The sequence below is a fragment of the Bemisia tabaci genome, chromosome 3 (genome assembly GCF_918797505.1).
Source record: "Bemisia tabaci chromosome 3, PGI_BMITA_v3".
Taxonomy (NCBI): Eukaryota; Metazoa; Arthropoda; class Insecta; order Hemiptera; family Aleyrodidae; genus Bemisia; species Bemisia tabaci.
Window position 1 is genome coordinate 40369572 of NC_092795.1, and position 21883 is coordinate 40391454.

Here is a 21883-nt window from a genome sequence, read left to right on the forward strand (position 1 = left end):
GGATGGGAATGCTCGCGCCGCCCCGCGATGCGGCCACCGCGCTCGCCGCTCCGCTCGGCACCTAGGTCCCAGATCGGGAATCCAGATCCCGGATTCCTGATCCGTGGATAAGGGCGCGGACCCGGCCCGCCGCTCAGTGGGGTCGTCCCACGTGGCAAACCGACCCACGACCCTTCAATACAACCAAAAGAAATAAAGTATATTCAAGGCAGTGGGGGATGCAGGAGGGGTATAGTGCACTGGAAAAAAAAAAAAAACACATTGGATCTAGAGTCCAGACTCTTAAAAACTTGGACAAGAAAAAATATACTCTTGATTCAATCGGATTTAAGCTTAAATCAAGAACCAAGCCTCTTAATTTGAGCGGATTTCCTTTTGATTTAAGCTTAAATCTGATTGAATCAAAAGTCCCTTTTCTTGTCAATGTTTTCAAGAGTCTGGACTCTAGATCCATGTGTTTTTTTCCCAGTAAGGCATACACCCTCCCCCTTAGGCAAATAATGGAAAAAGGGGGTATAAAGACGGAGAAAAAAAAATGCTTCTAAAAATTTACTGAAATTCTTCTAAGGCAAAACTATGTAACCTAAGTTTAAATTTTGTCCATTTTTTTGTACGAAAACTCAATACCGCATAAGTAAATAGACCGAATAGCTTTTGGCCCCAGGGTAGACTTGTGTTTTATTTTAGTTGCGATTGTAGGATTCCTACATATTTTCCTTTCAAATGCCCCGCATCTCGTCCAAACTCGGGTTAAATCTGTCCCCTTGTGAGACATGATCAAAAAGATGAAGTTAGTTATTTCAAGCTTTAGAGCGTCGATTTTCTGTTTGGATTGGAATATACTGGCAAGCATTTCACTGTTTTTAGCATGGTTTCCTCCCAAGTGCTTCATGATTGGTTGGTTTAGGCACGCAACTATTCGTGATCCCATGTCGCTCATATTCCTATCACGGTTATTGAAGGCGATCTCGACAGTTTAAGAGACACCAAGTGTGGAGAGTAGTCAGTCTGCGTTCCTTGCTTTCCTACGCGTATTCGTTTTTTTTTTTTTTTTTGGTTCACTTATCATTATGACTTTTAGGAGTAATTAAAAAGTTAACTGCATCCTGCATCAAATGTTCCGCATCTCTCTAGTCTCCACGGGACGGACGGAAGACCCAACTTTTCAAAGGGCACAAAAGGCCGGAGGACCGCCGCGGGATCCCTCTATTTTTCCGCCATCGAGGGTCTCTGTAAAATTTTGTCTCGAAGGATCGGGATTGCAGAATTATACTAATAGATGATATTGACGACGGTGGTGAGTGACAGTAATGATGAAAATCGGAGATTTTCGATCGCTGCACTTGAGGTGCTCAAGTTTTGCATTTTGATGAAAATTGGGGGGGGGGGGGGATAAGTAAATACATTTTGGGAATTGCGACCACTCAGAGCCCCGGACTTAGGCCAGCGCACAAACGGCGCACAGACTCACACACCCACACATAGACCGGCCGGCATTTACAGTTCGGAGCCATGGTTTTCTGCGCATACCCGCACACACGCACACACATGCACGAGCGCGCGCCCATTTAATTACGGCCGCTTTTTCCCGTCTCTTTTTCTCGCTCCTTTTCCCGCTCGGCCTCGGCGCTCGGAGTAAATGCGTCGTAAATCCAGGTTTCTTCTTCCTCGCGTCGTCGCTGAAATGTCGTTCGTCTCCGTCCGGCAACGTTGCCAATCCGACTCCCAATCCCGAGCAATTCGGGGCTCGAATCGAATAACGACCCAAGCGCCAAAAGGCTTTCGAGCCGTCTTGCTCCGCCGACTAAGGAGTTTCAGAGCTCATGAGTACCCGTAGCGGTGCGGGATATCGTAAATCCAGGTGTTATGTATATATAATATGTATATATAAGTCAAGCGGGAATCGGGAGAATTTCCAGCGGAGCGGCAATCCAGATTAAGAGACGCAGACGCTCGCTCCAAGACGGACAATTTATTTCGTATAATTTACGCTCTCCACACCGTACATTACCCGCATAGCTGACGCCCTCCTCCCCCTCCCGCCCTGCCGCGATGTGACGCCATGCCTGGAGCCGCTGCACCGGGAAATCTCCGCGGCTTTTCAGCTCGGGAAATTTTATTCGGCTTCGGAAATCGAAACAGGCGAATATTTTCTCGAAGACAAGGAGAGGCCGTGCACTAGCCTCTTGGCGGCTGTTGAAAATTTACTTTCGGGAATTCAACACTTCTTTATTGATAATAATAATGCGGCAACGGCCATCACCCTTTTTTCGGCTGTTGACCTATCTTAGGAGGGCCACAACCCAAATGCGCAAAGCCCATAAGCGCAAAATAAAAACGCACCTGAAAGCGCAAATAGTTTGCCAAGTAAATGGGTAATTTCCCTCAGTGACTCCTAACCTACGTGAATGGGTAAGTTTGCGCAAATTTTGGGGTCTCATATGCGTGAATGAGAGAAACCCAAAAGCGCAAACGTCTTTTTTGCGCTTTTGCGCCGCAATTTTTTTTGCATTTGTGCATATGGGACTCGCCGCTTAGGAGGATGATGAGCCTGGGATGGCGCAATGAGCCAAGCAAGTTTACAAACCAGGCAAAACTTCGGTTTGTTTGCAAAACGACACAATGTTCAACATGTACCTGCACCTATTGGGTTAGTTTAATGTAAAGTCTCGACTTTGAAAATTTCCACCATTGCCAAGATACCCATAGAGTTTGGCGCGAACAAAGGCATATACTAAATGAACCATATGGATGGAAAATTTCAATGATTTGCAAGTTAACTTTACCGAAAACTTGTATGGATTCAAACCTACCTTGAGAGCAGGCAGCAGGGTGGGATCTGTAGCACCCCGGGATTCCCTGTTTTTTTGTTTTTTTTTTAAACTTGCAGATCCTTTAAGGGACCTTGGAGTCTAAAAGACACATTTCGAAAGGACTAAAGCCTGGAATTTTAGGGGCCCTTAGGGTTTGGAGCCTCTAATAACCAGCACCCTGGACCCCTAAGCGCTGTTCCGGCTCTGATTGAGGGGCCTTCCCCTTTAGGCCAGACACTCAAGTGAAGGGTGGTTTCAAAGTCTGCTTGACGAATAACTTTAAGGGATGGTAGGAGGAGAAAGGATAAGGAGGGGGAGCAGGTGAGAGGGGTAGAGGGTTAAGTAAAAGGGAGAATATGGGAGGGTCAAAAATAGGAAACATTGCTTGACGTCATTCGTGAACGGCCCCTGGCGCAAAAATGAGGCAGGATTACTTATTTTTTCCATGAAGTTGCAATATTACGACTTAAATTTTTTTTTTTTGGTCGCGAGGACATCGAGGGGAGGGGGGGGGGAGGGCGCCGGGCGGGAAGGAGACTCCCCAGCCAGTGGCTATAAACTTGCGGCGGGCGGGCGATTCTTATCTGGGTCCGTGTGTACGGCGGCGAGGAATCGCGACGGGGGCCGCGTGCCCCGCTGCGAGGCACCCCACCGCACTGCCCCGTTGAAGAAGAACCCCGTATGAGCCCTCAGAAGTTGCCAAGTTTCCTCCGATAAAAACCGAATTTGTCGGGAAAATTGTGAATATTATTTTCCAAAATTTTCAGACAATTTTGGACGCAATTTAATCTGAAACATTCAAAAATTTCAAGGAAAAATATGCATGAATGTTGTCAAAAATACATGTTTCATCAAGAAAAATTCGGCAACTCTCGAATGTTGATACGTCGTTGTTCCTTAGGACGGCAGCGCACGGCGCAACGGGCAACACGTCGACAGTCATAACAATCAAGCGCCAGCATCAACACGGGACGGGCACGGGCCACCGGGGCCACCACAGTGCAGTGGCGTGGCGTGAATAATCGATTATCGATATCTCGCCATTTGAAGCTATGGTAAAGAATCGATTACTAAGGTGTTCGCTGCGAACACCCTGATAATCGATCTTTTTTCATAGGTTTAAATGGCATAACAATCGATGTATCGCAATTCACGCCACGCTACTGGGCCACCAGGGCACGGAAGCGCCAATACCGCGTCATCGATGCCTCCCGTTCGTTGTTTGTCTCCGCTTCCCGCATTCCACTCGCTTTTCCGACCGGGGTCTAAACTGCCATGCTTAGCATATTTCTGTCCACGTGTTACGGATTTTGTGTCGTCCCTCATATTTACCTTTTCGCGCGTGTCGGGCAAGACACCCAAGACGGCGCAACATATCAACGCATCATCGTTTTCTTACCCTTTTTCTTCCTGCGAAATATCGACGGTGTAAGTCCGCAATCACATATCTCGTTTGCGGTTTCTGAAAATCTCCGCTTGTATGTTATCTTTTTAAAGGAGAGCAGAGAGCAATGATGACGAGGACTTGAGATGAAAAGGGGAAGCCATCGGAATTTAACACACATCAGTGCCTACAAGACTGCATGAATACTTCACGCATGGCGTCAAACACATTGATTTCAACGTCATTTTCAACTTCCATCACCCGACGCAGTCGACACCCTCTAGGAATCACGGACAGTAGGTCTACTCAAAAAAGGTCTACTCAAAAAATGTCTACATTTTTTGGTCTAAAGTCAAAATGTTTACAATTAAGAAGTCTGCTTTTAGAATGCCCAAGAAAGTAAATGTCTACATAACGCGTCTATTAAAGGAAAATGAATACACGATGACTCTTCTCCATAGATTCAACTGGAGAAGTAACTGATGTGAGTTCACTCTTCCTATTCCATTCAGAAGTGAACTTTCTGAGTTTGGACTTTTTTTTTTAGAAGACATTATCATTTTTAGACATTTTCGTAGTGGACTTTTTAGTTCTAGACATTGTAAACTTAGACCAAAAAGTGTAGACTTTCTGCTTGTAGACATTTTTGCTGTAGACCGTCTGTCTGCATACCCCCTCAAGAGGTATTTAAGTATGTGAAAACTGATGTTCCGCTCTCTTTCCTCTGTTTCAGAATCTTCACCTATGTCAACGCGAAACTTCCCTGCTTCGTTTTGGAATAGCAATCACCAAGGGGGTATGAGCACCCACCACGGGGATCTGTATGGAGACCCCATGTACCACGGCGCCAGCAGCGCTGACCCTTGGCATTACCAGCAATACTCGGCTCATCATCATAGGTGCGTTTATTTCACTACACCATTGTTTTCGTTTCTAAATTATGTATTATTTCAGACATGTGTTTCATAATCGAGGATTTTCCTCTGTTTAGCGGGTTTCAGGACATTCCGTCAACGATTTTTTGTCCACGCACCTGTTTTGTCCAGTAGTTTACATCCATGCGTAAAATAAGCAACAGTGACTTGGTTCAAGCATTATATTTCAGTCCGATTTTAAAATTATATCGACAATATCGAAATGAGAAAATTGAAAGAGAAGGAGGTGTTGTTATGGTAACTCATTTTTTAAATGAAGTGTTACTTTCTTCTTGTGATTCATTCTAGTAAAACGTAGCAAATATTTGTAAAACATTTTCAAGCGATGCCTTAGATATTAATCTCAATGAGTCGTGTGTTGAAAGGAACTGTGCAAAAATGAATAAAAGAGGGGAAAAACCAAAAAGCACGTAATCTTTGGTTTTAACCCATTTGTACATCGATCTGTTAGAATCTAATACGTCCAATTTCAAGCGTTTGGTTGCACTGCAGCACAGTAAAAGCACAAGAAATGAAAGAAAAAATTAGAGTGCTTTGAAAATCATTAAATTTGACACGGAATCACATAATATTTACAGAGTACACAACATATTTTCCTTTAATACATATCCTTTTTCATCAATTTAAATGAGAATAGTCAATGCAGAGTGTGCAAGCATTTCAAAATCATGAGTTGAAAAACGCTGACTGCGAGTTATTAGAGCCGAACAGAGCGGAGCGGCGTGCAGCCAGCGCGAGAGGCTCACTGGCGCCTACAAACCTAAGGGGATACTTCACGCATTGCGCAATGTTTGAAGTATCTACTTAGGTTTGTAGGCGCCGATGCGCGTTCCGCGCTGGCCGCCCGCTCGCCGTGCCGCGGTATGGCACCTCAAGCAACTATTTCACAACAGAGGTGTTGCATAGTATCATTCGAAATTGAAGGCACCCCAACATATTAAGAATGACGGTCATCCTTTAAGAATACGCAGCGTTCTCCGCAAAATAAATCAAGATGCTACGGCACAAAAAGAGAGCGGTAGTCCTAAAACTCATCAAGTCCTCGCATCCGTATTTAATAAAGTTTAGCATAACTTTAAAATTTCATGAGAGAAAAAAGTGACTCGATTTAGGCAGAAAAATTCCTGAGTATGCCGTCAAGAATATTTTATTTTGAGTCTCAATAATAATTGGTACGTGGACCAAAACTCCCCTGCCGAAAAAACGCGTGGACGTAAACTACTGGAAAAAACAGGTGCGCTGACAAAAAATCCTTGACAAAATGTCCTATAACCGTTTAGCGTGATCTCGGATGTTTGGGTATCCATTTTTAGGCCGCGTTAGGACACAGTTAACGCAGTTTTTATGGGTTCAATATAACCTCCCTTATGTTCATTTCGCCCAGTGCCGTGGCCCAATTTTTTTTCAATCGAGGGGGTCCGTATGTTAAAATTTCCAGATTATCACGAAAAACGACGGTTTTTTGGGGAAATTTTTCTAGTCAAGTTGGAAGGGGATTCCGGTGGGGGGGGGGGGGGGTCCTCGCCTGCTAAATTTCCCTCTCTTAGATTCAGGAAATCCTCTCGTGAAAAACCGTACATGCAAATTTAAGGTTAAACCTAAGAATAAACTTTGAGGAATATCCCAAACGTTTTTACTTTTTCCTATCACACCATGGAATAAGTAGAGGAAATGTATCGATTTCGAAGCTATTGTCTATTATGCAGTTTATGCAGAGAGCCGAAGGGGGACGCAGATGATACAAATTTCAAATATTTGGGGAGACCATGAGACTCACCGTGGTCCATTAAGAGCTAGGTCCCTGTTTGTTCCTTTCTCATTCTATGTTCCCCTCGATGTTCTACTTCCTCCCTCCCGGATAAGACATAATATTTTTACAATATTGGGCAAATATTGTCAGTACTGTCGCAATATTTACACAATACTGACAATATTTTGATAATATTATAATCAAAATTATTTTTTTAGAAAATATTTAAAGAATCATCATTTAGTATTTTTAAAAATAATATGTTTACCCAAAACATCATAAAAATATTTTCAAAATATTTGTATTTCAATACTGTAAAAATTTATATCGTGAGAGTATTTTTAAAATATCAGTACATATAATATTTATATTCAAAATATTTATTATATATTTTAAAAACATTTTAAAAGACAGTAATGCATTGGTAAGTATTTTCAAAATATTTTGAAAATATTTTAAACAATAATACTGCTATTCAAAATATTTTTAAAATATTTTCGATATCCTAATCGGTATAAGTCATCATACTAAATGCCTGCCCATAACGAAAAGTATTAAACATAATAAGGCTTAGATTTAAGACGTAGCTCAAATGTGTTCTTTCTGAACAATTATCCATTATTTTCAACCTTATTATTCATAAAGGTTATTGCAGTTGTTGTCAAATTTAATATAATATAATATAATATATATTTTTTTGCCTCCCAAGAAATTGTTGAATTTCCACCTCCTTGAGGTCATTTTCAATGTATTTGCGCGTGATCTCAGTTTATTTCTTTTTTTGTTTCGTTTGTAGTTCATGTACTGTTGTGAATATTATCATTGAATGAGAATGTTATCATTCATTCACATCTGGTTGTTTATTTTTTATTTTTCAAATTTCAAATGAAACATTTAAATTCAACTGAAGAAGAAATTCTTGATCTCGTGTGCTTATTGGTCTCCTGTAGAACTTGCACTTAGTAGCTGTGCAGCTGTGAGATTATGGCAATCGCACCTGCATAGTCTTTATGAGGAAGACATCAAACTGCAATCAAATGCAAAATGCATCTCAGAATGTCGATGAAAAATTTAAAGAGAAAAAAATAAATAAAATAATAGAATGGTGGAAATAATAGAATAACAGAGACAAAAGAAGAGAAATAAAATGAAGTAAATCAAATTAATGATAAAATGAAGTCAAAGACTAAACTGAAGTAAAACATTAGAGGGAGCAAGGAGATGAAGTAAAAAAACTGAGATGAAGAAAAAAATAAAGTATAAGGGAAAAAACTAAATGAGGTTAAAGAATAGAATGAATTTAAAGAATTAACTGAAGTCAAAAAAATTATGATGAAGTATTAAAATAAATTACAGTAAAACAAAACAAAGTAAAGGAATAAGAAGTAAATAATTAAAGAAAAAAAATGAAGTGCTTGAAAAAAAAAAAAAATAGAGTGAAGAAAAAAATAGAGTCAGCAAGGAAATAAAACAAAGTAAAACGATAAAATAAATTTAAAAAATATAGTAAAGTAAAAAGTAAAATAAATACACGGACAAATCCAGGCAGATGGAAAATATCCTAGTTGCCCGTCCAACTCGACGTTAAATACCGGTTTTAAGTCACTAAATACATCGTCTAGTGAAGCTCAATCGGTAGGGTCGTCGGTTAGTGTTAGGTAGGTCCCGGGTTCAATCCCCAAGGTGGATGAAAAATTTCTAATCTGCAAAATCGATTCAATAACATCCCAGTGGTTTCATTATTTTTATTTTTCATGGTTTCTAAAATTATTTCCACAATTAACCCTTTTCCACCATCCCCTAGCTGTGAACCCCTAAATTGATTCAATATTGGTGTAGTATTGTCTCAATATTGATATCCAAATACTTTCCCTTTGAAGTACTGGCACAGTATTCTCAGCCAAAGTATTGGCACAGTATTTATGCCAAAAGGAAAGATGGTGTACGATTTTAACATTGGCTCAATATTTAACCAATATTGGCCCAATGTTTGCATAAATACCAAAACAATATTGTTTAAATATTGGCTAAATATTCCTGTCTTATCTGGGCTGCCTCTTTCCCTGGTTTGTTCTTTTTGATACTCGAAAATGCAGTGCAATCGGTTTGCAGCGACGGTTTGAAGTCTCATGAAGATTAAAACACATGAGCCAGTGAGGAACGGATTTGATGTGTCTTAAATCTCTCTATAAAAGGACTTTACAGCGATTACTCTTAACCTCAATGCTCTAACTTTTGATGCCAGTTTGTGCTTATAAATGCAATTACACTTATCAGGAGGGGGGTGGGGAAGCTGATTCAGGAACGGGTGAAGCGCCACAAATCCTGTATCTGGAGCTTCCAGTCTTTTGACTCGGATAAGATGATGTGTCTATTCACACCCGGAAAGTGGTGTTTTTGGACGTGGAGTTTAGTTCTCAGTGTTATATTAAATACTTAATTATTCATGGCACCGAATACCGCAATATTCTGCGGAGAGAGATTGCTGCCGCAGAAATGTTTTAAATCCACAAAAAGTTTCAGCGGTGCATATAATATGTGTGGAAACACTAACAATGATATGCCAAGACGGTTTTGCGTCAAATTTTTTGCTGCAGTTAGAATAACCTCTAAATGGACCATATTTAGTGATTAGGAACTACTATCTCTGGATCACTTTAGAAACAACATAGGCACACACTCCTCGACCCCCTGTCCATGGCCAGATTCACCTCCTTGCCACCCATAGGCCGCCTGTATTTCGCCGCCCCCTTCTCCTTCGTTTTGAAACTCGATAAAAACCATCAAATGAACGTGTCAGTGGGGGAAGGGTGCATAAGGCGCATTTACTCGTGTTGAACACATGTTTTGGGAAAGCCCTGTCAACACTACTAGCAAAAGTTCACGGAACTTTGCGCGAAAGTTAAGTTCCGTAAACTTATCTCTGTGTGGACAAGGCCTTCCATTCATAAGAAATAAACGAAAAAATTATGAAAGAACAAACATAATATGGGATCAATGATTTTAACTTCCGCCGCGCCGCACCGCCGGCCGCGCCGCGCAGACCGCACCGTGTTTGGCGCAATGCGTGAAGTATTCACGAAGTCTTGTAGGCGCTATGCGTTTCACGCTGACCGCAATGACCGTACTGTGTTTGATGCAATGCGTGAAGTATTCGCGCAGTCTTTTAGGCGCTAATATGTGTTACATGCCGATCGCCGCGCCGAGGGCTTCTCCTCTTCATCTCAAGTCCTCGTTATCATTTCTCTCTAAGGCGCGCCGTTCCAGGCCAAATTGCATTTTTGGTCTCTCTCTTAGCTCGACTTATTAAAGGTTCTGTCTCTTGTATCACCAAGAGACGACAAAATTAGAAATTACTATACTCTCAGGAAATGAAAGATTTTGTCGCCTTCTCTCGTTTGTAATTTTGTTTTTATAAATCCGATTTTTTTTACACCTACACGTTAAAAAATTGCAAATTTTTACCGCCCCTTAGATTTGCCGCCATGGGCCGCGGCCCATGTGGCCACCCTCTTCATCCGGCCCTGCCCCTGCCCCTACAGAGTACATTTGAGTCTCGATTATCCGCGCCTCGGTTATCCGCGATTCGAATTATCCGCGGTCTGTGGAGCGGAGATTTTTTTTTTCTGTTTCTATTTTCCTTCAAAATACAATCTTTCCGATGACTTTTTCCGGCCGTCTTGCGTAGATTCGGATTATCCGTGGTATCTCCGGTCCCAATTATCGCGGATACTACTGCATATTAAGGAGGGCTATCAACGAAGTAGTTGTTGCTTTACGCCTCTAATACTTAGGGGCCGTATGCCGTTCCTGAATTACGTAACGCACTTCCCCGTCATTTTTGACACCCCCCTCCCCTTGTAACAATTTCAAAACGTATGTTCCGATTCTTTTGACGCACGTGTACACAAAATGGCGTAACGCTCTCCTCGACCCCCCCCCCCCCATCCGCCCCTAGAGCTTTACGTGATTTAGAGACGGCCCCTTGCGGTCTCGGCCCGTACGCCTCTACCATTGGACAGAGATTTTAAGGGCAAGAGTAGGGTTGGCGTGAGCGGCGGCGCGCGGTGGACCGAATCAATAGGAGAGGTCGGACATGAATTTATTTTACTAAAACTGCAAATTTAGATGATTATTTCGTTAAATTTTAAATTTTGAGGGGTGATTCCTACTGAAAATTTTACGAGAAAACCAATGGAACCGTTTCAAGACCTCAAGAGTTTGTAAAAACGGAGTTATGAGCTTTTAAAGTTCCCAAATTTCGTCCGACCTCTCCCATCGGCTCGATCCACTGTGCGGCGCGGGGCGTTCCTCGTAAGCTGGCAACGGAGGAGCGATGATTAGCGGGAAGTGGTTCACCTTAGGCCAGGGCCAGGCCGCGCGGAAAATGTCTCGCTCTCGCGCGAAGCTGCGCGGCGTCTTTGCCGGTGGCGCGGGCACTACCCGGGCAAGTGACATTTAGCCCGCGTAAATTCGAGAACTATTCTCATCCTCCGATTTTCAAATTTACATTCATCGCCATCGCTCATCAAAGGACGCCGCCATGCCGCTATGAGCCGTCCGGCATAACTCCTGCCTCCGCCGCCCCCCTCGTCCCCCGCCCCGATCTTCGCGCCCTTCTCTCTCGCTCCTCCGCGATCCCATCGCTTTCTCTTCCCTCCGCTTTTATGATCCTCGCGACTCGGTGGTGAAATCACAACCGAAAAGCAGCATCGCTCTCTCGCATTTCTCCATTTTTATTCATTTTTTATTTTTATTAGGAATATTAGCTCGACGATAGGTCAGCAGAGAACATTAGCGCTACGTAAACCGGGAGTTTAAAGTAGCGGGATTTTTTGAATTTCGAGATAAGTAGCGCGAATTATGATGAGCCGCTCCAGGGTTATTAGCTTGTTTCACTAGAGTGTGACGCAGGACCTCGCAGGATTGGAACGCAATGAGGTCAATCCTGATTAAAATACTTTCGCCGATGGCAGAACGAAACTGCCTTAAAATTCATGAGTATGAATATCCTGCCTTTTCTCATGTAGACAATGTAGGGAGGAATTAATGAAACATTTACTAAGGTATGAAACGATCGTTTATTTTTGTAAGCGCCTTCATTTTGAGCCTTAGACCGCAAGTACTAAACATTAAGTTACTAGAGCTTCAGATTTCTAGCGTGGATACTGGATAGCCATGCAGGCCCGCCGCAAGGGAGGGGGGGGGGGAGGGTACTGGGTCCCTAGCACCGGCGCCCGTGCCGCCCGTGAGACACTATACTTCGAATTTACATGTAAATCTTGTCGGGGCCGTATACCCGTACCACTTTTGATCGCACAAACATGCTCAACGGTGAACACATATAGGGCGCACCGGTAGGTTCAGCTAACAGCACCTAGTTCCGGGTGCTGCACACATCCGAATTATTCTCAGTGTTTCGTTACTATAAATTAACGTGCTTTTGCAAAATAAAAATACCTTAATATTTTACTTCAGATATCATTCATATGAGTCATACTTGTTTGAAGAAGTATCAATTCAATACGGTATTGTATTCCACCTAAGGGATAAATAAATAGCTGAAAACTAATTTAAGAATTGTCGAGAAACTTCGAGTGCCGTATGAGCATGACCTGCCATAAATCAATCTACACGAGATGTTTTCTCATCATGGTCGAAGACGTTTCTCACTCTCCCTTCCCTCGAAGCCGTCATCCAATGACGCAAAAGCCACCGCAGCCAATCAAAGCCGCTGGGTCCCGCGTTTAATTGAGGGAATAATGAGTTACGGTTCATCAGGCACGCGCAATCAGTGCCTCAATCAGCAATCAGTGTCGACTAGGCGACTAATCACCTTCCAGGTTAACTTATCACCGATCGACATTGATTTAACATCATCGAGAGGACTTGCTTGTTGATCAGCGACCTCTTTGTCCTGGGACCTTCCTGGCATATTCCAGTTACTTTTCTTACATTGATAATCGTCCTTGATGAGTGAAGAGACATTTTTGCGTCCTTAAAGCCGTATGCTTTGTTGTTTACGTGTAGTCTCCTCCACGATGCGCAATGTCAAATCGGGTTGGGACGAATACAATTATTTCCAGTTGCGACGTTTTATAGCAGATTTTTAGGGCGAAAGGAACGAGAAGGAACGAGGGAATTTTGTAATGAGCACTGGAAAAAAAACACATTGAATCTAGAGTCCAGGTTCTTGAAAACATTGACAAGAAAAAATACTCTTGATTCATTCGGATTTTTGCTTGAATCAAAGCGAAATCCGCTTAAATTAAGAGGCTTGGTTCTTGATTTAAGCTAGATTCTGATTGAATCAAGAGTATACTTTTTCTTGTCGATGTTTTTAAGAGTCTGGACTCTAGATCCAATGTGTTTTTTCCAGTAAGCCGTATGTACTTGTTTCGAAAATTCGAGGTTTTATACATTACATATTCAGTTTTTCCAAGCAAAGACAAATTGAACCTGCGATAAGTATAAGTTATTCTGCGCAATTTTCAGTCATGTCAACTTTTCGGTCTAAATAATATTTTCCACATATCTGTGCATAAGAAACGGAAATTTAAGATCACGTTACGATTAAATTGTGATTGAAATTCTGTAAAAAATTTGTAGAAAAATATCCACAAGTTTTCCAGGAATTTCGTATTTTATCGAAGGAAATTTAGCAACGCCTAAAGGCTCATACGGCGTCTTTCCTTAGCACATGAGCGATTTTTCCATGAGTTTCCGCGCCTGTACTTATTTTTTGTTCCGGATGATGTTTCAGGACTGTTCACGAATACCACCACCATCACCACCATAACATGGCGCAGTACGGCGGGCTAATTCTGCCACCAACGACGCGACTGCCACCCCACGTGACGGCGCCTCACCAGTACCACACGAAGCCGGGCGTCGAAGCCTGGACCTCGAGTCAGCACCACCGACTCCACCACGATCAGGCCGCCTCCCACCATAGTCTCGAAGCCGCCACACCTAGTTATGCCTCCTACCCTTCTATGGCAGGTTAGTTATCACGCCTTCTTCTTTTCCGCACCAATCACGATTTTTCCTACTCGAGGAGAGCTACCCAAATGGGAAACCCGAAGCTGATAGAGAACACAAAATGAGCAGGATGAGAGAAAACATGAGAAACCAGACCCAAAACATTGATAAACAAAATAAAAAAATAAAAAGATGAATAAAATCACCAATTATTGAAATTATTGCTTATAAATTATTTAAAATTATCGATTATCTGACAGAGAACACAAAATGAGCATGGTAAGAGAGAACATGTAGAACCAGACCCAAAACATTGATAAACAAAGTAAAAAAATAAAGAGACAAATAAAATTACCAATCATCGAAATTATTATTTAAAATTGTCGATCGATAGACTAGTTGACATTTTGTCGTCTCCCAAATGAAGGGACGTAACTCCATTCCAAGGTTGGACAATTTACTTTAACAATTAATTTATTTCACAAAAGCGTACCCGTGCAATTCTTATAAAAAAATTCTGATTTTTGCTCGGAATCTGAAGAAAAATCAGTGAAATTTTCAGTTCGAAATGCCCAAGATTCTCCTGGTAAATATGTAATTTGCGGGGGGAAATTTGGCAACATTGATGTGGACCTAAGTTCTTTTGTGAGGGAAACGACGATTTTAAGTGCCGGATAGACAGATTGAACCAAAATCAGTCTACCTACATTCGATGTTGCTTTAATGTTTATTTCGACCGGCTTTGAAAAATGGAGTTCTTAATCTATGAGCCGTATTTTTGCTATGTCTAATAAATATTAAGCCCGAAAATAAAAAATATTGAGGGTTTGACAGCTTTACAAGAGCAATACTTTTCCTTAAGAGAAGAAACGGCCATATTTTCATTTTTAATAACGTTTTAATTTCCAACATTTCTTTCTTTTTCTTTGCAGACCAGGGAACCTCGTGGTCGAGAGACGGTGTCTACGGAGTGATGCCGTCTAGTTTTCAAACATTTTAGTCAATTGATTGATCAGAACCAGATTTTAGGTGAGTGAATCATCATTTCGGTACGTTATTTAGAGGTGAACTTAGCAGAATTTATGCGGTTAAGGGAATAATAAGAGGGGTTGAGAAAAGTTGCAATGGCGGTGCGGTGTATAGGTGGTTTGGATCTTTTGTTAGACACGAAAGCTTTTTTGGAAAAAAGGCAGATTGACTCTCTAATCCAAGCAAAACAATTTTGATTATTGACCCATTTTTGTACATAGTTTGAAGTTCTACAGCATTTGTTACTTAAATATAATTTCAATAAAGGAGGAAGACGCGTGTGTTGTCATTGAAAATCGAACTTTTTCATTTTTTTGATTTAGGGGAAAATTTTGGAACTTGAGGCACCCTTCTTCAGTTTCGTTGATTTTACTGCAAATTCGTCGGTCAACATACGATCATTGACATAAAGAGCTTTTAAACTTTTCCCCTCCATTGCTTTCACGCCTTCTTTCTCTCCTGTGTTTCTTTTAAACCAGAGGCAAATTTTGAAACTTGAGGCACCCTTCTTTTGTTTCGTAGCGCGAGCACGGAAAATTGGCGGGAGCGGGCGTATTCGGTGACGTCAGAGCGGCCGGTGCGGCGTCGGTCGCCATAGCAACCTCTGCGACTGGCACGCGGGCTAGGAGGAGTGGTCAGCGGCAACCAATCCGAGCTCGGCGCCCGCCGCCGGACGACGCGACAGCGACGTGATCAATAATAATTGCCCCCTATCCTCCTCCTCCCCCCTGCCGCTCCCCCGCGCTTTCGCCCGAGACTGGACGCTGCTCAGCGAATAGTATTCGGTACTCAGCAGGAGCGCTCCCGAAGCCTTGCAGTCAACAATACCGAGGCTGGAGCTTTGTCAAATTCGGACTTTCAGCCCGAGTGGCGGTCCGGGATACCCGTTTAAGATTTGGACTTCTTGCTTAAGTTTGCCGGACGAAGAAAGTGAAAGAAAATAGGGAAATTTCGGGGATTTGACGGATGGCATATCGTTTCCGCGTAAAGTTGAGTCACTTTGAATTCACGAATCGTTGAAATCGAGCAGATGATTTACCTACTACAGAACTTTTACATTTTACGGCGTAAACTTTAATTACAGCACAGCCTTTTTCAAAATGATGGGGAGTTAGACATACTGTAGTCATTCAGAGACATTTTTTAAAAATATTAATATTGATTAAATTATAGTTAAAAATTAATATTGATACACCTCGAAATTGTGTGCGCGGTCCGAAAAGAGTAATGCGGCTAGGATAAATGCAGTTTAAAAAAATAAAATTAAAAGAGTCTTTTGCCCTTTTTGGCCAGTTTTACGCATCACAACATTTCTATATCCCACCAATCAGTACATAAACTGGCATCTTAAATTTAATTTTAATCAAAAGAGATTGATGTATAATTCGACTTCAGATCGCAAAAAGTGATAGGTACGCACGGTATACAATGAGGAAAAAATTGAAATGTTCGTAATGATATTATTAACTTTAACTATAACTAACTGATATTATTACTATTATTAATTTTAACTATCTAGTAAGAATTGTATACATTTGGTAAGGCGATGAGTGGATATGTGCTTCTTTTCAAATCAAAAGCGTGTTTTGAATTTTTTTGCTACTTATTCGAATCAAACGGAGCCCTAAGCCTAATATGGCTCTCATCTCTTGAAAGGAGGGAAGACGCAAAATTCACAGGGCATATATATTCTTACTGTACACCGGAAAAAAAAAATAATCTTAAATTTGCCGCCAAGAAGTATTTTTTCTTATATCAAGAATTTTGCCGTTTAATAGAAACTACTTTTTCGCTTGACCCAAGCATTATTTTGCTTGTATCTAGAAAAATTCAGCTTAAATCAAGATAACACCAATTCTTGACTGGAAATTCAAGAATTATCATGCTTGAGCCAAGCTTTTTTTTTTCAGTGTATGGTAGCGTCCATACATATCAAAAGTGTGCTGCATATACCTCTTTTTAGACGAGCAATGCATACCAAGAGTTCTCGGGTGAAAAAATAAATGAATATTGGAGTTCCGGCTCAATGTGCACACTATTTGGTAGTAGCCCCCACTGGCGAAAAAAAACACATTGGATCTAGAGTCCAGACTCTTAAAAACATCGACAAGAAAAAATACTCTTGATTCAATCGGATTTTTGCTTAAATCAAGAACCAAGCCTCTTAATTTGAGCGGATTTCCTTTTGATTTAAGCAAAAATCTGATTGAATCAAGAGTATTTTTTCTTGTCATTGTTTTCAAGAGTCTGGACTCTAGATCCAATGTGTTTTTTTTCCCAGTGCGTACAAGAGAAAACCACCCTCGCGTTTCATGCCGAAATTATCACAATATGTTTTCCCTCAGCGCCCGTCGAGTAAAATGAGGGCATCTCGTCTACGTCACTCGAAGAGTGAATGAAGAATTAACCCCCCCCCCCCCTCAAAAAAAAAAAAAAAATGCACAAGTGCACGAAAAGCGGAGTTAATTTGAGCCAGGGCACGGGAGTTGCGTTCCCAACCGGGGAGTCGATATTAAATACTCCGGAAAGGGGGTAGAAGTGGTGGGGTCGCGGCGGAGGGGCGACGGGGTTTAAGAGGCAGAATCCCGTTAATAAAACGGCTCGCTCGAGTGGAGGGATGATGAAGAAAAAGTAATTGAATTATGTCCTACCCCGGAGCCCCCCGCCCCTCCTGGGCCGGGGTTGCGGAGTTATTAAACTAGTGGAATGAGATATGGTGGAAGGAATGCGTTGCCTATTAAAAAGTACCGCGAGGGCGTCCCCGTGACTACCCCCTCCACGGCAACCCCTTCGCCACCCTCGTCTCCGCTCGCTCCCCGAGAACGAATCAATCTTCGTCGGCCCTCGTAAGGGTGGAAACCGGGCCTGCTCTCGCGTTGGCACCTCGGGAAATTCACACAACCATTCTGGATTTTGAGCCGGAGCTCGAGCTCTCAGAAGAGGGGATGTCAGGGGCGGTTCCTGGAATTACGAGCCTCGCACCATTTTCTCGGCTTGGAGGGCTGTGGATATGCCTCCAATCCCAGAACCTGATGAATATTCTGGATGCCTTGTTGTTAGGCGAAATTTGGACCGAGTTTATCAGAAAGTAACCAACCCACTTTTTCGAAAAAAATTGAGTTAAGAATGTTTTTGAGTTTCACTAACCTATAGTTTCCCCTGCACTGGAAAAAAACACATTGGATCTAGAGTCTAGAATCTTGAAAACATTGACAAGGAAAAATACTCTTGAGTCAATCGGATTTGTGCTTGAATCAAAACGAAATCCGCTTAAATTACGAGGCTTGGTTCTTGATTCAAGCTAGATTCTGATTGAATCAAGAGTACTGTTTCTTGTCGATGTTTTTAAGCGTCTGGACTCTAGATCCAATGTGTTTTTTGTCCAGTGTGCAGAAAAACTGGAATTCTAAAAAAGAATGGTTAAAGTTTATTTTTTCATTAAGCCTTACTGCCTTATAAGCAGACTAATAAAACTTCAGACCTCTTTTTCTCAGTTTCAACCCAATGCAGGTTGGTTCCTCTCCGACGAACTCTGTCAAGTCGTGATTCTCCATGGGAAAGAGACCGTCTCTGCGGAGGCTTTTCCAATACAGCGATTTTGGTCGAGTTGAAAGTCTTGGATAATTTCGTCTGATTTCCGTGGCTGACCTTTTTAGATGTTAAGTTTTGCTTACAAAAACGGGGGCTCCGAATAACGCCGACTCAACGAAGTATGACATGAAGATACGAACCAAGCCGATGACATCCGAGAGAAAACATGAGCTTTTTATCTGCGTTGTTGCCGCATGCTTCTTTTAAACGCGAAGTTTTTGTACAGTGGCTCGTAAATTCAGCTCTTAAGTTGGCAACTCCTCCGCAAGTTTTCAGCGATTGAAACTTCGTGCAGCACGCCCACCACTCGCACCAAACTTTCCGATATTAAACTTCATCGCCGGAGTGCGTTGCCTGATTCTACCTAAAAAATGCGCTGTGGCTTATACGCTTAATGTAAGCCGTGTCAAATGCGAAACGGAAGTAGCTGTTCCAAGAGGCAAAGAGTCCGTGCGGTTGTTATTAAGGGAGAAAGAAGTAAGTTTAGAAGTAACAAGGATTAGGTACCGAATTAATAAATAATTCTGTAGACGATTCAGATCCGGTTTTTAAATCATCTACCTGGCAACTGTTGTCAGTGGCGTTGCGGGATTTCAATCCAGGAAAAGTTCTTATAATTTTTGCCATCAAAGCTTAAATTTGTCTGTTCCGGTTCGGATGGAACTTTCAGGCTTCTAGAACTTTTAGCCACGATAGAAAAATGATAAAAGCTCTATTGTATAGAAACAAGGAGACAAAAGGGGTTCGATAAAGATTCATATTTATGGTCGCAATCCTCTCTAAACTGAACCTAAGAAATTCGAGAAATTCAAGTGGGGTATTTTCTGAAACTTTTTAAAAAAAGTTAGTTAACAATTTGTATAGCTTGACGTTTTAAGGCCCCCGTATCAATTAGTGGAATAAAGGGTATTATTCAAACCTGAAATTTACAGAAAAGATAAATTGAACGCAGACTGATATTTCCGGCCTTAAATGTTAGGAATAAAAGCTACTTTTATAGCAACGATTTTTTTTTTTTACAAGTTGCGATTATGTCTTTTCTAGGAGATTTGTTTTCTTCTCCTTTTTGCATGTATGTCACAAATATTAACTCCTTCTTACTTGGTCTCTATTTCATTCACAAAATTGTTGTGAATGTGTTTTTGCAATTTTTCTAAATTGTTCTTTTTATTTTGTTTGTTTCAGGTTGAGAATTCCAAATTTCGGAACCTGGTTTTGATAATAAACCGAATAACGGTTGTTTACATTTAAGTGAAAAATCAATAGATCGATTGCAAAAAAATGTTTCAATATCTAGTGATTCTTTGCTTCGGTGGTATTCAGTCATTCTGAATAAGTTGTTGACTATTTCATTCCTAAAGTGATGAAAAGAGAATATTTGTATTAAACAATGTTAGTTTTAAAAATTTTTTCATTGTATAAATTTGTTTAAGTACTTAACATGCTAGTCAAAAGTTGATAAAACTTTCCTGTTGTTCTGCAATATTGACTGATTTCTTTAATGGAGCCAAAGTGAGGCGGTTTTCGATTCTTGCGAGGATTCATGAACCAAGATAAAGTATGATGTACTTGCAAGTCTTTGAGACATCCGATTATTCCCCCCCCCCCCCCACTAAAATTCCTTTTCAACTAATCAATCGTCTTTGTCTCCTCGCGTTAGTTGCTTCCTTCACGATTATTTGTGTGCAGTTTTAGAATGCCAAGAAAGAACCCGAGAAAAAGGAAAAAGAACTGAAGGAAAATTTTGTAATTTTTTTTATTTTCTTTTATTTTATCTAAAGTCGCAATGCAATGTGATGAACTTCTATTGTCGCATGTTAAGCATATCACACATCTCAAGTAAGCTATCAGGAGTAATCTTTTATTCACACTCTTTTTACATCGTGTTTTTACGCCGATTAATTTCCAATCTAATATCAAACCATAAAGTTTCAGTGAATGTAAGACATAAGAGTATATATTTAGTTTCCAGTGCACAAAATATAAATAAAGTATTCGTTGTTTTTTGGTGAAAAATTGACACAGTGAATTATTCTGAATAGAAGGAAGAGTAAACTTTTCTTTCCTGATTGGCGGATAGCTAAAATTCTTTTGTTGTTATTTTTTTCATCTGTTGATTTATATCGTTTCTTTGTGTTAAAACAGAATATTTTTGTTCCTTTTTCCAATTTAATAGTCGACTGCTTACTTCGTTCGTCTACGTATTAAGATAAAGAAATCTGTAACCTTTACATTTTCAAAAACGATCAAAGTTTTCCCTATGTGTTTCGTTCCATTCTCCTTAATTTGTAAATATGAAGCTATTCTCCTTTTTGTCTTCAAGTTCATCCTCCGCATCCCGTATTTCTTTTTCAGTTTTAACCAGGCAGTGTAAAAACTTATGGTTGTGCATATGTACTTAATTATAATTTAAGATGTCTTTTATTTTAATTTTCTCAACTTTTACCTTTTGTTTTGTTAAACGTAAACACCTAATTTACGTAATTGCATCACTCTTTTTTCTCTTTTTTTAAAGACGTCTCAGCCTTTTTTTGTTGTTTCTGGAAACTGTCTAGAATACTCTTCTTTCTTAAGTGCAATAATACTTACAAAACAGCGATTTGTGACATCTGGTGTAATATCAAGACCCGGTTCTCCAAATTGTAACAGTAAGTTCAAACTCTATACGGGAATCTCTGAGGAGTAGCCACACTAGCCACTCTTCAATTTTCCATGGAAGTTGTATTTTTAAGTTTTCGTAAAAAACAAGACCGTCTGGAGAAAAATACCTCATGTAAACAATAGACTCATTCAAAACGGAGAAATTACAAGATGTAAAGAAGGATCTTGATGGATGGAGATTTTACTATACGGACTTTTCTGAAAAATGGTCCCGAAAAAACAGCAAATGTAAAAAATTACGGATTCGCTGTATACCATACATTGAAACATCGGAAGCATGCCATGGTATACTTATCACTTCGACTTTTGAGGAAAGAGGATTTTAGTCATTCATTTGTGACAAGTAGTCTCCTTCCAAAATTGTTTTACGTGCCAAAAGAATTAGTAAATTAGTTCTGTAAAGAAAAATAACGCACAAATCCACTTGGCAATTAGGTGTTCTGTAGGTTGCGAAAAAAACTCAATGGGTATTGCTAAAAATCCCTATGTCGGTATCAGTTGTGGGCCACGGCATATTCCATTCAACTAAACCCAGCTACCCATGTTCTATACTCATTCAATCACATTTCAGATTTGTTTCAAAATAATGTGGTTTTAAAATATTCGAACACGTGATTTTCATTAAATATTAAAAAAATTTTACAATTTTATAACGTACATGTTGTATGACTAATTTCTCGTCTCGATAAAATCCATAAAAACATGTTTGACGACCGCAAAAACTAATCTTTATTTATTC

General features: G+C 40.7%; 1 protein-coding gene across 2 annotated transcripts in view; it reads left to right on the forward strand.

The window, feature by feature from the left end:
- vg (transcription factor vestigial) overlaps positions 1–20101 on the forward strand; it is a 102767-nt gene extending 82666 nt beyond the window's left edge. The window contains exons 4-7 of one of the 2 annotated variants that reach the window (XM_019044470.2): positions 4931–5096; positions 13646–13884; positions 14796–14892; positions 19669–20101. In XM_019044470.2, the coding sequence (XP_018900015.1) occupies positions 4931–5096; positions 13646–13884; positions 14796–14863 (473 nt within the window). In that variant the 3' untranslated portion in view covers positions 14864–14892; positions 19669–20101. Of the gene's footprint in view, positions 1–4930; positions 5097–13645; positions 13890–14795; positions 14893–19668 lie in introns of those variants that run through there. The other variant, XM_072298351.1, reaches the window with a different exon arrangement.
- Positions 20102–21883: the final 1782 nt, after the last annotated feature.